This window comes from Acanthochromis polyacanthus, chromosome 6 (genome assembly GCF_021347895.1).
Source record: "Acanthochromis polyacanthus isolate Apoly-LR-REF ecotype Palm Island chromosome 6, KAUST_Apoly_ChrSc, whole genome shotgun sequence".
Taxonomy (NCBI): Eukaryota; Metazoa; Chordata; class Actinopteri; family Pomacentridae; genus Acanthochromis; species Acanthochromis polyacanthus.
In genome coordinates, this window is record NC_067118.1 from 12,070,034 (window position 1) to 12,084,367 (window position 14,334).

Below are 14,334 nucleotides of genomic sequence, written 5' to 3' on the forward strand. Positions count from 1 at the left end.
ACTCAGAATTTGACAGCCATCTCAGGAGAGAGTGGGCTTCCTTCCTTGAAATAAATGACTCCCCGGAGACATCACCCACCGTTCTGTGGGAAGCAGGGAAAACAGTTCTACGAGGTACAATCATTCTCTGTCAATAAGAAAAAAAAGGAAAAAGAATACGAAGCAACATCAGAACAAAAAATAAAACTACTAGATACACTGAATGCAAGTAACTCAACAGAAGAAACACAGAAAGAATTAAGAAAATATCAGTTCCAACTGAACGAGATCCTGAATAAGAAAGCCCAGTTTCTTGTTCAGAGACTCAGACAAGAAAACATCCATCATAACAATAAATCCGGTAAATATTTAGCAAATCTAATTAAACAAAATAAAGAAAGAACAACAATCACAGCTATTAAAGACTTATCAGGGAACCTAACCAATTCACCACAGGAAATAAATGAAATATTTAAAACATTTTATACCAACCTTTACTCATCTACAAATGAACCAAAACATAAAGACATCGACTACTTTCTCAACAACATTGAACTTCCAAAGATTGCTCCAGAACAATCCAAAGCATTAGATGCACCAATAACAGAAACAGAACTTTCTACAGCCCTACACCACATGCCAAACAACAAAGCACCAGGTCCTGATGGCTTCCCTGCTGAATTTTATAAACATTTCTGGTCTATTCTATCTCCTCTATTTTTGAGAGCAATAACTGAAATAAAATTAAAATCTAGATTTCCAACACACATGAATACAGCTGAAATTTCCCTCATTCAGGAGCCTAATAAAGACCCAACCCTTCCATCAAACTATCGTCCAATCTCCTTAATTAATGTAGATATAAAAATCATCAGTAAAGCCCTAGCACACAGAATAGAAAAAATAACTCCTTCTATAATCCACCATGATCAGACCGGTTTTATCAAAGGAAGACAGTCATCCAATAACACACGTAGACTATTCAACTTAATTCATTACTCATCATTACAACAGGTAGACACCGTCATAGCAACATTAGATGCAGAAAAACCTTTTGACAGAGTAAATTGGAAAACTCTCTTCACCACTCTTAGAAAATGTGGCTTCGGGGACTCATTTATTCACTGGATTAAAATTCTTTACACTGCTCCTTCAGCCACTAACCACCAGTGGACTAACCTCACAAAGTTTCACACTGCACAGGGGGACGAAGCAGGGATGCCCACTCTCTCCCTCACTATTCACCATCTTTATAGAGCCTTCAGCCGCAGCCATACGGCAGAATGTCCGCATTAAGGGAATTCAAACCTCCCAAATTCAGTATAAGATTAGTTTGTATGCGGATGAAATTTTACTGTTTTTACAAGACCCTCAATTGTCCCTGCAGGAAACAGTGAATGTCATTGAATCATTCTCCAAGATTTCAGACTACTCAATAAACTGGAACAAATCCTCTATTCTTCCACTACACAGCACCAGATGGGATGCAGCATGTCATACATCACTCATCCCTTTATGTTCAGGCCACATCACATACCTGGGCATTAATATTTCCTCCAGGCTGTCAGAGTTAATTGCACTAAATTTCACCCCTTTGCTTAAAACAATAGACAGTGACCTCCAGCGCTGGATGAACTTACCATTATCCATTTTAGGAAGAATAGCAACCATTAAAATGAAAGTACTCCCAAAAATAAATTACCTTTTCTCAATGATTCCAATTCACCCAACTCTCACCTGGTTCAAAGCTTTACATTCAATGCTCACTAATTTTTATTGGAAAAACAAAACAGCAAGAATCAAACTCACAACTATTCAAAAACCAAAATTGCAAGGAGGTTTAGATGCTCCACACATCCACCACTACTCTTTAGCAAATCAGCTGCAGTATATATACAAGTGGACACACCCAATCCAATCAGATATCACCTGGTTAGATATAGAACAAACAATCTGTGAAGACATAACTATTTCAGACCTCCCATTCCTCAGTCAAACCATCAAGCATCATCCTTGTTTCAAAGCAGGGACAATAGCCTCGACACTGACAGCCTGGTGGAAATTTCACAAAATTACAAACTCCAGCCTCGCACCATCCACTCTTACTCCAATCTGGGATAATTCGGATTTTCAAAGTAATAAAAAAACAGTTAACCTACATGCATGGGCTGAAAAGGGCATCACACATCTTAAACATGTTTTTCACAATAACACCCTGGTCCCTTTCCACCACCTGGTCCAGGAGTTTGGCATCGGGAGCAGTAGCTTCCTACAATATCTACAAGTCAAATCATTTGTCCAATCCAAAATTAATATTAACAACATCAATCTGTCTCTTCATCCATCAGCTACAGACCTTATTAACATCCTTTCTCCAAAAAAGCTTCTTTCCAAGATATATAAAATAATAATACTACAGACTCATAAATCTATTACATTGACCTCCAATAAATGGGAAGAAGAACTCTCTATTGCTCCTGATGCCGATTTCTGGGCTACAATCTTAAAAAACATCTATTTGATGACCAAAAATGCAAACCTTCAGCTCATACAGTATAAAATCATTCACAGAACTCACTACACTGCACATAAAATGTCTAAAATGGGTTTCAGGACAGAAACATGTTCATATTGCACACAAAACTGTCCTGACACCTATATTCATGCCACCTGGGAATGTGCACCCATTAGACAGTTCTGGAAAAAGGTCACAGAGGCCCTATCGCTCTTTCTGGAAAGTCACATCCCACTATCTCCCTCACTCTGCCTACTTGGTGACGTATCTTCACTTAACTTTAGCACAAGCAAAAATAGAGTTCTTCTTGTGGCCCTAACCATCGCCAAGAAAACTATCCTCTTAAACTGGAAATCAAGGAACTCCCTACATCTAGCCCAATGGAAAAACCTCCTCTCTGACTTCATCTCCCTGGAAAATCTAACTTCTCTCAACAACACTGCAGATAATCAAGCTCATTGGTCACCTTTTATTAATTTTTTGCACACCTAAAAGCACAAAAATGTAAATCTCACCTCACCGTAATTGTTTATTTACCTCTTTTTTTCTGCTTGCCAATACCCCACACACACATACACACATGCACCTACACACACACCCACACACGCAAGATACACAAACCAGCGCTGCCCCTTGCTCTGTCTGTTGCTTTTCTCTTCCTTTTAAAATAGTACACTTTCCTGGGACCTTGAGACGATAAGTATACTCTGGTTATGGTAGTCAGGGGCAACTTTCCATCTAGGTACCCAGACCGGACCCACTGCCCTGTGGGGCCCACTGGCCTCCTCATGGGATGCTGGGGTGTTCTATGGCTTTCCTTCTGCGCCCCGGAGCTGCTGGATCTGGGTGTGGTCAGCGGGGTCTGGGGATGGCGCTGGCCGCTTCCCCGGTGGCGCCTTGACCATCCCCGGGGCTTTGGGGTGGGGGACTCCTCCGCGGTGGGCCCGTGCCTCTTCCTTCCTGCTGTCCGCCCCAGGCCCCTTCCCTCCTCCCTTCGCCCCGCTTGTCCCCCTCCCTCTTGCGGGGGGCTGGGGGGTAGGGGTAGTTTGGGGCCGGGGGATGGTTGGTTGGTGGGGGCGGGTGCTGTCTGCGGGGGGCCTCCTCCCCGGACCACCCGGTGTTGTCCTGGGTGCCCTTGGGGGAGATGGATCTGTGCCTCTTGGGGTACTGGGGCTGTTCCTGGGTCTGGTGGCTTTAAAGGGGGCGTGTGGTGGGTCTTGGGTGCCCTGCTGGCTCGGGGAGGACCCCTTGCTATGGTCACCCGGGATGTGGGCAGGTACTCGGGTATTCGGTGATTAACCCACATGCATGCTGACAGATACTCAAGCTCCTGTCGAGACTTACTCTAGAAGTGATTGGTTCCATCAGAACATGCTGAGTTGGGCATCCTCACACACTTTTTACATCATGTGATGCATGCTCCCTCCTTTTCTCATCCCTATGGGCCTACCACCTCCCCACTATCAAGACCCCACATCTCTGGTGTCCCTGGTTTTCTTACAGCCTTTATTTCCTGTACGGATTTAGCTTAGCACAGCACTTGGACTGCTACCCACAATTAATAACAATACCTGTTTGTCGTCCTCCCCGTCTGTCTTGTTTCGTCGTCACTATTTCCCCTTCTTTCACACTGTGGTGTATCACAGCCCTCCCCTGCAGCTCACATCAGGGGTTTAATAAAGTTTGATTTGATGGAGTAGCCTGAAGGGAGGGCCGGTGAAGGTCACTGGCAGTGATTCACATTTAACATTTCTCACTGCAAAGATAAAAATGCATAGATCTTTTCAATGCTGTCATCGGATACAGTGGCCAGCTAGAAAGATAATACAGACAAGGGGAAAAAATAAAAAAATAAAATGTGAACCTTACTGCTGCTATATTGTTATTGAGATTAAGATAATTTTGCCTAGGTTAGTTTAGATTAGTTAAGACAAATAACACTATTTGTCAACATTAATTGAATTGCTTTTAGATTGTAACTCTCTGTTTCTGTCAATTAGGAATCTGAAAAGTGACAAATTAGTTCAGCTTTTGCATCAAACTAATGATGATTTATGATTATAATGTGCAGATGAAAACTAACTAAAGCTGGCCACAGGTGAACAAGGAAGTAGCAACCCACTACCAAAGCAACCACGACTGGAGTGCAACATCCACTGATGATAAAGATAAGCTTGTTTTACCACAAAGTGCAGAGTCTCAGAGAACTATACTCAGGACAGCTGAGATACAAAATTATGTTCCAGTTTTACAACTCGCAGAAACCAAACTTGGGGGACAGATTCCAGTGATCTTTTACCACAGAAAGTGTCACAGTGTCTTCATCATGAAGAAAGTTCTAGATGGCATTCTTGCAAAAAAAAAGTGCCAGTGGTTCTGCTGAAGACAAAGACTCTATGAGAGCAGCCCAAAATGCCTCTAGTACATCAAGGACTTATGATGATGCAAAGTGCTTGTTTCGTCAGAAAATCAAATATGCCAAAGGATAAAATGCAAGAGAAGTACATGCATAGTGTTGAGAACTATGAGCTGATGCAAAGATCAGGAGTACAGCCACTGAGAAAATGGACAGCATAATCCTAGCCATTGTAAGTAAAGACCTCGTAGCAGCTGACATTACCACAAGTCATGCTTTAGGCTGTATACAAAAGATGAGGTTTCCAAAGAAGATGTTGCCAGCAATGAAGATTATGCTGCTGAACCCAATTATGTAGCTGCTGTGATTCAATCATACAATGAATTGTTTCTGTTCATCAGGAGGGAACTTTTTGGCCATGCTCAAGTGATAGCAATGTCTGATCTCCCTTCCAGATTGGTTGATTCCAGTCAGGGAATCAACCAAGAAGTATATAAGGCAAAAAACGTGAAAATGAGTTAGCTGAAGCCTTGCACATTATCCCAGGTGACAAAGGGAGACTCCTCATCTATCCAGATAACCTGTTCATAAGGGAACTTGCTAAGGAAAATCAATTACTCAAAAGGGAGCTGAAGACCCTGAAAAGCATCAGTGCTCAACATGTTATAGCCAGGGCAGCAATGATATTTACAGAAGACATCAAATGTCAAGCTGTTCCTCAAGACTGGTCACTTGAAGTCAAACCAGAAGCAGAATGTCCTACCATTCCAGAGTCACTTATTAGCTTCCTATACTGTCTACTCTTAGGCTCAAACGATCCTGAACACACATCCAAGAGAGTTGATTGGCTTTTGCAGTCATTTGGCCATGACATAGTATATGCAGTGACATGTGTAAAGACCAAGCCTTCCAGGCACATTATTCTGCCATTCAGTGTCAAGTCTTTGACAGGAAATGTAGTATTGATAAACATTCTCACTCAACTTGGTTACAGTGTGTCTTATTCGAACATGGAAGAGATCAACATTGCTTTGTGTCTTCAGAAATTTACAACTTCAAGGGAGTGACATTGCCCTACCAGCTAACATTCATCATGATGTATTCACAACTGTAGCCTGATATAATATTGATTGTCTTGAAGAAACCATCAGTAATGAGGGAACATCTAATGGAGTCAATGGGATCACTGTACAGGCAAAATCAGTCAATCCAGTTTCTGTCCAAACAATGTCTGCTATTGTCAAAACAAAAAAGAGGAACATAGATGCACCCCTACCAATGTTACCAACTTACAATGCTGGACAACAGATCAACACAAAGTAAAAGTGCAGATATTGATACTGCAACTGAGACTCAGCTTGCAAGAAAGACCTAATTCTCCATGTCTTACACACATAAAGAAATACAAAAATTAATACAAGACTTTGTCACCTCAGGTGGTACCAATAAATGATTTTTTGGGTCTTGGCCCATGTACTATAGAGGAAACCTGGACATAGCATAAACTGCCTCCTCACTTCCTCAAAGAAAAATAGGAAAAACTCGTGAAAAAAATAGGGATGCTCAATCTACACTAGTGCTAATTGTGCTCATATATACGTGCAGTACTGACAAATTAGACTGATTAGCAATCAAAAGACTATCTCTCACAAAAAGTCACGTGCTAACATTTTATTCACAACACTAATCACAATTATGCATAGGCTAACTTGTCATTTGGCGTGGCAGAGAATGGAGAAGTGAAGAAGAATGTGTTTCCTTTGTTTAAAAAGGCTGCTTCCTCTGCTGGCCCAATCGCAGAGCAGCACACATGGACTAATTAGAGAGCTCCATCTATTCTTGCTCCACTTCCCCCTGCCATCACACACACAGGATGAGGGGAGGGGAGAGACATGTGCCATATTAACAAAATGATCCCGGATCATAGCACCTCTGAAATTTAATTTAAAACAAGTTTTGTGTGCAATATCATGCAAAAGAGAATCACAGCTTACACATTTAGGGAGAATTTTATTCAATTCTTCCGTCCAGTATCTCTTCACCGCTTCATCGTCATAGGGTCCTGGGGGGCTGGACTCTATCCCAGCTGACTGCCTTGTTGGTTTTTCATGTCCATGGTTTGGCTCAATACAGGGATCAAGGTCCTGGAGGTTTTACTCCATCCCCTTCATGAGTGCAACTGCTGCTGCACTGATTTTTGGAGTCAAGGGAGCACTTGACCCTCTGGTGTGCAGCAGCCACAGAGTTAAACCTCTCTCCAAAAGTATTGAAACAATGAGGCCAATTCCTTAATTTTTACTGTAGACTGAAAACATTTGGGTTTGACATCAATAGATGAATATGAGGCAGGAGATCAACATTTCAGCTTTAATTTACAGGTACACACGTGGACAAAATTGTTGGTACCCCTCAGTTAAAGAAGGAAAACCCCACAATTCTCACTGAAATCACTTGAAACTCACAAAAGTAACAATAAATAAAAATTTATTGAAAATTAAATAATCAAAAACAGCCATTACTTTTGAATTGTTGATTAACATAATTATTTAAAAAAACAAACTAATGAAACAGGTAATGAGAGAGTCCAAACAATCCAAAATAAATTCAGGCAGATGACAAATGAGCCAGGGCTCTTGCACGGCCTGCTGACACCCCGAAGGCATGGTTTTGTCTTTGAGTTCCTGGCTTGGGGCTTTCTTCCGCTCCCTATAAATATAATTAATGAATCTAAATAATCATATAAGTCATCATCCTCAAAAAATATGTCTGAAGAGGACACAGACAACTGAGCCCATATAAAAGTTGACAGTTGGTTGTTACACAATAGTAAATCTGTATCATCTACATATGCTGATGAAAGTCATTTGGTATGAGACAACGTCTTTTATAATATGATTGAAACTGAAATCTGATATTTTTGTTTTTCTGACCTGCTTAAAATTCAAGATTGTGCTATTGAATTAAGAAATTATGGCAAATTTAGATGTTTCGAAAATCTTAAAAATCTTAATAGTAATACAAACATGCTTGGCAAAAGTTCTCATCTGTTTTAGGAGAATATTTCATGGTTTCATAACCATGTTAATTACAACTCTTGGCCAAATAATGACTTTATGTATTATTTTTGCCATTTTTGCGTCATTTTGGCTGCCATCTTGTGTTTAAGGGTCACCATGACGATTTGCTGTTTTTAAAACTTTGAAAATCAATTATGCCCCTGAACAAGCCATAAAATCAGTACCTAGGTTAAAAAAAAACAGCTCAGGAGTCACTCAGATATAAATTTTTCACACACAAAGTATGATTTTTGACCACCGTTTTCAAAGTGGCTGCCACAGCTGACATCAGCCTGACAGGAGCCTTTAGATTTTTGGCTCCACAGCCAAAAATATTCTCTGGACCATGGACAATAACTATGCCAAGTTTCATGTTAGTATCTAAAAATGCACAATTCTTATCCCCATTTACACTTAGTTGCCTAGCTACAGGTGTAGTCTTCCATCGCAACCTTGCCTCTTAATTCCACCTGTCAGTTTGTTGAGCTGCAGTCACTTGCCTCTTCTGAAGAAGACCAGGATGACTGGCACCAGTTTTAGCCGTGCACTGTCTGAGCTTGGCAGAGCACATCAAGCAAAGGCAGGCTGTAATGAAGACTAAACGGGTCCTTCGTCTGCTTTGACTCCAAAAATTTTGTCAGGTCTTTTTTGAAGTCTCGGCTGTCCTGCCGATTGAATGAACACCATTCAGCAGATGTGTAGTTTTCCAGGTGTGCTGGTCACATCCTGAGTCTGAGCACACTCATTTCATATGTGCACATATGAAATATGTAACTGGGTGGGGAAATAGTCTCTTCACTCAGAGAACCAAGATTATAATGTAACCATATGAGACATATGCAACCTGCACTGACTGGCAGAGACATACAGCTGCAAGGTTGTAATTGTAGTTGTCATCTGTCTCTCCTTGATCCGACTGAACTATCTTATGATGAAAGTTAACTCAAGGCCCACTTACCAGCATTATTTTTAAGTTTTAATGCTTTCCACCTGAGTACTCCAGTACTAGGATGGAGTTTTTCTGCCATCAATAGGTCACAGACTGTGGCACACTTGGCTTTCAGTAGCTTGCCAAAAATTTAAAATGAGCGGACGCCCGGTGATACTATGACTAAAATGAATGTAGCATTGTAGTGCTTCATTACTGTTGTATTTAATTTGGTAAAGCTGAAGTTTAATCATCTGTTTCATTAACATAAGTGTCACTCAATTATTGTCATAAGATTGTTAGTCACTCCATGATTAAGTATTTTGATTAGGCTAAAAAAAATTTATTTTTTTTTATATTTCTTCTGTTCTGGTGATGGGGAAGAAAACATGTTATTTTCTCTTATCTATTGAGCTCAACATATTTAATGTTTGATTGTTTGTTTAATGTTCTTGTGGAACTATAAGATGAGCCTTTGTCAGAGAATTAGCTGACTGCCATTGTGGATGTCATAAAGTGATAAATGTGCAAAGTCCTTTGATTGACCTTTATATGTCTGTTGCAGAAGTTCAACCTCATCTGATCTGGGAGTAACCGGAGAGTCAGAGAGTTTCTGGAAAACAAGCAGCGTTTACGAAGGTAAGAAATAAAGCCAGATCTGAAACATATGTATTTATAATGCTTACCTAAGTGAGGATGTTTTTGTGTTTGCATGCATTCGGACAGGCCAGACATCACATCGAGCCAAGGAGTGGCTCAGTGTGGTTTCAGAGCTCACTCTGCGATTAAGCAAAGGTACCCAACCTGTGGTGTTAGATGTGCTAGTTGCTAGCTTGTAACAAAAGAAGGTTTCTGTCTTTTAGCCAGGTCCCGTAATTTTGTCCCAATAATGCCAAATTTGCAGTTGTGATACAATTGTTTTTCAAAGGGAATTTCCTGCTTCCAGTGAAACACTTAAAGTTTCACCTAGCTGTTAGCTTCATCTATCCATCCATCCATTCTCTATACACCGCTTTATCCTCATTAGGGTCGCAGGGGGTGCTGGAACCTATCCCAGCTGACTCGGGCGAAGGCAGGGGACACCCAGGACAGGTCGCCAGTCCTGTTAGCTTCAGTGGTAGCTAATTACTGTTCATGTACCTAACCTCCCAGTTCCTAGTCTGGAAGAAGAGCAATGCCTATGTTAGGCCCAAGAGAACTTGTTGACATAAAAGTCGACAGTTGGTTGTTATGCAATAAATCTGTATCATCTACATATGCTGATGAAAGTAATTTAGTATGAGACGTCTTTTATAATATAATTGAAACTAAAATCGGACAGTTTTTGTTTTTCTGACATGCTTGAAATTCAAGATTGTGCCATTGAATTAAGAAATTATGGCAAATTTAGATGTTTCGAAAATCTTAAAAATCTTAATAGTAATGCAGTCATGCTTGGCAAAAGTTCTCATCTGCTTTAGGAGGATATTTCATGGTTTCATAACCATGTGAATTACAACTACTTACAGTGACTTAGTCGACACATACTTTAACTGTGCAAAAAATGGTTTCACAGGAAGTTACTATTAGTCTGAAAAGTATTGTAATCACTCTAACATTTGTTACCTGCCAGTGTAGCATTCTGTTTTTCTATGCTAGAGAAAATTGCTTATTCACATTAACATGTAAATCTCACAAGGGTTGAATGGCATTTCATTTTGAACGCTTCCCAGTACTCTTAATAACTTGATGTTCTTCCAATATCATTACAGTTTCCTCTAATATATTTAAAATAAGAAAACTTTTTTTTTTTTTGCAAATTCTCTGATTATTACTTTTTTTTAGTCTTAACAGCAGTCCTAACATGATTAAATGGACTTAGCGGTCGACAATGTGTTTTTTATTCACCCACTCACACACTGTACAGGCAAAAGGCTATCAGTAACATTGGAAAAGCTGTAAATATTCTGATCAGGTTAACACTGATCAGAAGAATGAGCTTATAATCTTGTCTTTAGCTGGCAAATCACTGACCCTAGACCAGGGGTTGGCAACCCGCGGCTCCGGAGCCGCATGCGGCTCTTTCGTCCCTCTGTTGCGGCTCCCTGTAGCTTTGGAAAATTAATCATCAGCAGGCTATTTAATTAAAATTTCTTTTATTTTAGTTTGTTAGTTTTAAAAATTTAATTCTAAATTTGAAGATTATTGTGCTCTTGTAACATCAAAATAAAACGTCTTAATTTTTGTCCGTCAAAATATGCGTCCCAGCCGTCAGTCTCCGACACTCGCTGGCCTGCGTGTTATGAGAGTGTGTGGCTCCGTTATGAGAGAGGGAGAGAGAGAGCAGCGCGTGTGTGTGTGTGAGAGGGGGAGAGCGAGATGTCCGAGCGACCCTGAATGCAACGCGAGCGAAGAAGACGACAGTCGGTTCGGGGAGGATGAGAGAAGAGGTGTGTAGCTGCTGGGTTAGCGCGACTGTATGGTTCAGCCACTGTTAATTCCCAATAAAGGCTGCAGTATTCTTCAATAAGGCTGGGCTCCTGTGTCTTTGCCTTCTACGACTGCTGAGGAAGTGAAGGGGGTTAACCCTGAATTAACAACAATAACTTCGGCCCTGGAGAACTGTCCTCCCCTGGGCTTCCTGACCACGGTCGGGAGCTGAGCAGGAAAGGTTAACAGTGTATTCATTTGGAGACCTGTTGATCTTCGGATCCCAGTGTTTGCTATACATTCATTCAGCAGCGGCAGGCCACCATTCCTAAATCCTAGCCATCGCTCCTTCAAAATTCTTTCTTTTTTATTGTCGCAAATACACTACCGCCGCACGTTTCCGCCTTCACAGCAGAGTCCTGCACAAGTGTATTTCATTTATTTATCTGTCTACTACATTTACAGATTACTGCAAACTCAAAGTTCATTTATCGCGATTATATTCAATATTTTAAAGCTTTTTGTAAACTCAAGCACCTTTAGCATCTCGAAAAGTGGTCTATTATGGGATGGATACACCGGCTTGAAGTGCTGCGGTGATCAGAAAACTATTTGTTGCACAATTTCCAAATAACCACGTTTTTAATCCAAGCTGCCATCAGGAAGATTTTTAAAAGAAACTTTCTGCTCAACACACTCAGAGTGTTCTCGTCTTCAGTCACTGTTCACCAAACTTTGTTGTGTGCTAACAGTGCATCCTGTGAATCTTCTTCACGGCTGGAAAACAGACTTTAGGTTCATTAGCGCTACCTACCTGGCTGGAGTATTCATCAGTGTTATCGGTGTGCCAGAAATTTGGGAACTGAGAAAGGTGTGGTTAAATGCATTATTTTTTTAATGCATTTTTTTTTTTATTAATTAGTCAAAATTAACAAGGGCATAGAGGTAAAAAAGCGATATATGCAAAGTTGTCTTCATTTTAAATGCCAAAAGGTTTTTGCGGCTCTTGATGTTTTCTTTTCTGTGGGAAACGGGTCGAAATGGCTCTTTGAGTGTTGAAGGTTGCCGACACCTGCCCTAGACTTTAGCAAGTGCAATTTTTACATTATATATTACTGCTGTTGAAATGAATGATTATCAACGGCAACCAAATCTAAAAACACCAATCAGCATAATGTAAAGTGTGCAGGTATTTTTGCAAACAGTGTTACACCTTGGCTCTGAAGCTGCAAAAAAACAGGGAAACAAGTGTGGAAGACTAGAAGAAGGTTTCATTGTAACACAAATCAAGCCAACAAGGTGCAGTAAAGACCACAAACCAAAACCCAAACCAGGCTGCTGGAGCTCCAGAAGGAAGCAGCTTCTGTTAAGGAGAGAGAGCTGGATGCTGGAAGTGAGGGAGGTTTTATGCAGTTTGAACCACTTGATTCCAGGTGTTGCTCAATCAACTCATGACCCTCAGCTCCTGAACAGGCACACCTGGTGTCCAAGTGGAAGATTGTCACAATAGCGATTCACAAACACTGAAATGGTGCTTTAAAACTGTGATATTTTAACCAATGGCTTTATTGTTTTCTAGGAAAGTCTTCTTCAATGCCAGAAGGTAGTCCACATGAGTCGAGCAGCTCAATACATACATGTAGACCACCACAGGACATTGAGATCTCCTCTTCAGCCTGTCCTCAGAGTGAACATCACACACTTGCTGCAGATACACCAGTCAACCAGAGTACAGTGACTTGCACCCCAGATGGCAGGGCCAGTGCCTCAGAGGTCATCTATGATGATGTGCCTGCTGAGAACCTACACCACCTAGTAAAAGGTAAGCTCCCAAACACCTTACAGTCTTATTATTTTTCCCTTTATAGAAAATCATAACGATAACAGCCAATCTGAGGAAGAACTGAACTCCTACAAACCACCACATAGTAATAAAAATTGTGAACGCAGTTTTGTTAGATTGAATAAAACTCAGGAATTTCAGTTATTAGTTGTAACATGTGAAACATACCACAGTATAGTATTTTCTCTTCTGTACATAGATGTGGATGACATCTATGAAGACATCCAGGGACCCGATTACCATGGCTCCAACAGTTGGAGCTCCAGTGAATTTGAGAGTTATGATGAGATGTCTGACAGTGAGACTGTTTCTCCAGGGCCCAGCAGCAAGGTAACTTATGCAGTAATTGTTGTTGTTGTTTAAATATAAATTACTTATAAATTACTTACTGTCCTCAAAATATTTCACTGGTAGTGATTTACAGACTGCAGTATTGCCTTTGTTTATAGTGTTTTTTCAAAGACATATTACAAAGCGCAAGATTGAGAGTGATGCTATCTTTCATTTTTGATTTTCTTTTTATTGAACATTATAACATACATTCAGCATACAGCTGATACATAATGGCTGAGTTTTTTTTTCTCCCCCTCTCTCCTCTAAATGCAGTATCAAATTAAACATGACATTCAAAACACAGAAGAAAATATAAATAAATAAATAAACAAAAAGAAAAGAGAGGTAAAGACTTACTCAATCTTTTACTTTAAATCGAATTAAAGAATGATCGTTCAATTCCAAGCACTCAAATGAAATTACGCCCAGGGCTTCGTGGTTCTTTGCATTCCACCATACATTTTGCCCGGTTAAACTAACAGAATTTTACTGTGATACCAGTGCAGAGAATTTAGTAAAATGAAGTAAATGAACAAATAAATTAGACCGGAACAAACATTCCAACTTCTGTAGCTATGAGCTAGGGTTTTTTTCCACACGTACATCTCAAATAAAATCAAACCTAATTGGTTTTATGTACCTTATCCAGTTAAATGTCTTGTTAGAATAGCTGTAAACAGTCTATAGTCTTGATTAGGGACACTAATACGTCTGCAACTGGAGCATTCCTGCTCATCCTTCCAAACCTTCAGAATTACAGAGATAATAGCTTCTCTCCATGAGTGGAAAATTTCTCCCTCCTTAAACACCCAGTTAAATGCCTTCCACAGAAGTGGGATTAATGATACCTTTAGCGATCTGTACCATTCTGCTGTGTACCCGTCAGCCCCCGGGGACTTGTTGGCCTTAAGATTT

The 14,334-nt window shown here is 40.4% G+C and overlaps 1 protein-coding gene across 4 annotated transcripts in view; it reads left to right on the plus strand.

Moving 5' to 3' along the window:
• LOC110971246 (rho guanine nucleotide exchange factor 10-like protein) overlaps positions 1 to 14,334 on the plus strand; it is a 133,006-nt gene that overhangs the window by 27,560 nt on the left and 91,112 nt on the right. For 3 of the 4 annotated variants that reach the window (XM_051949346.1, XM_051949344.1, XM_051949345.1), the window contains 3 exons: positions 9,400 to 9,473; positions 12,823 to 13,065; positions 13,286 to 13,416. In XM_051949346.1, the coding sequence (XP_051805306.1) occupies positions 9,400 to 9,473; positions 12,823 to 13,065; positions 13,286 to 13,416 (448 nt within the window). Of the gene's footprint in view, positions 1 to 9,399; positions 9,474 to 9,564; positions 9,630 to 12,822; positions 13,066 to 13,285; positions 13,417 to 14,334 lie in introns of those variants that run through there. The other variant, XM_051949347.1, reaches the window with a different exon arrangement.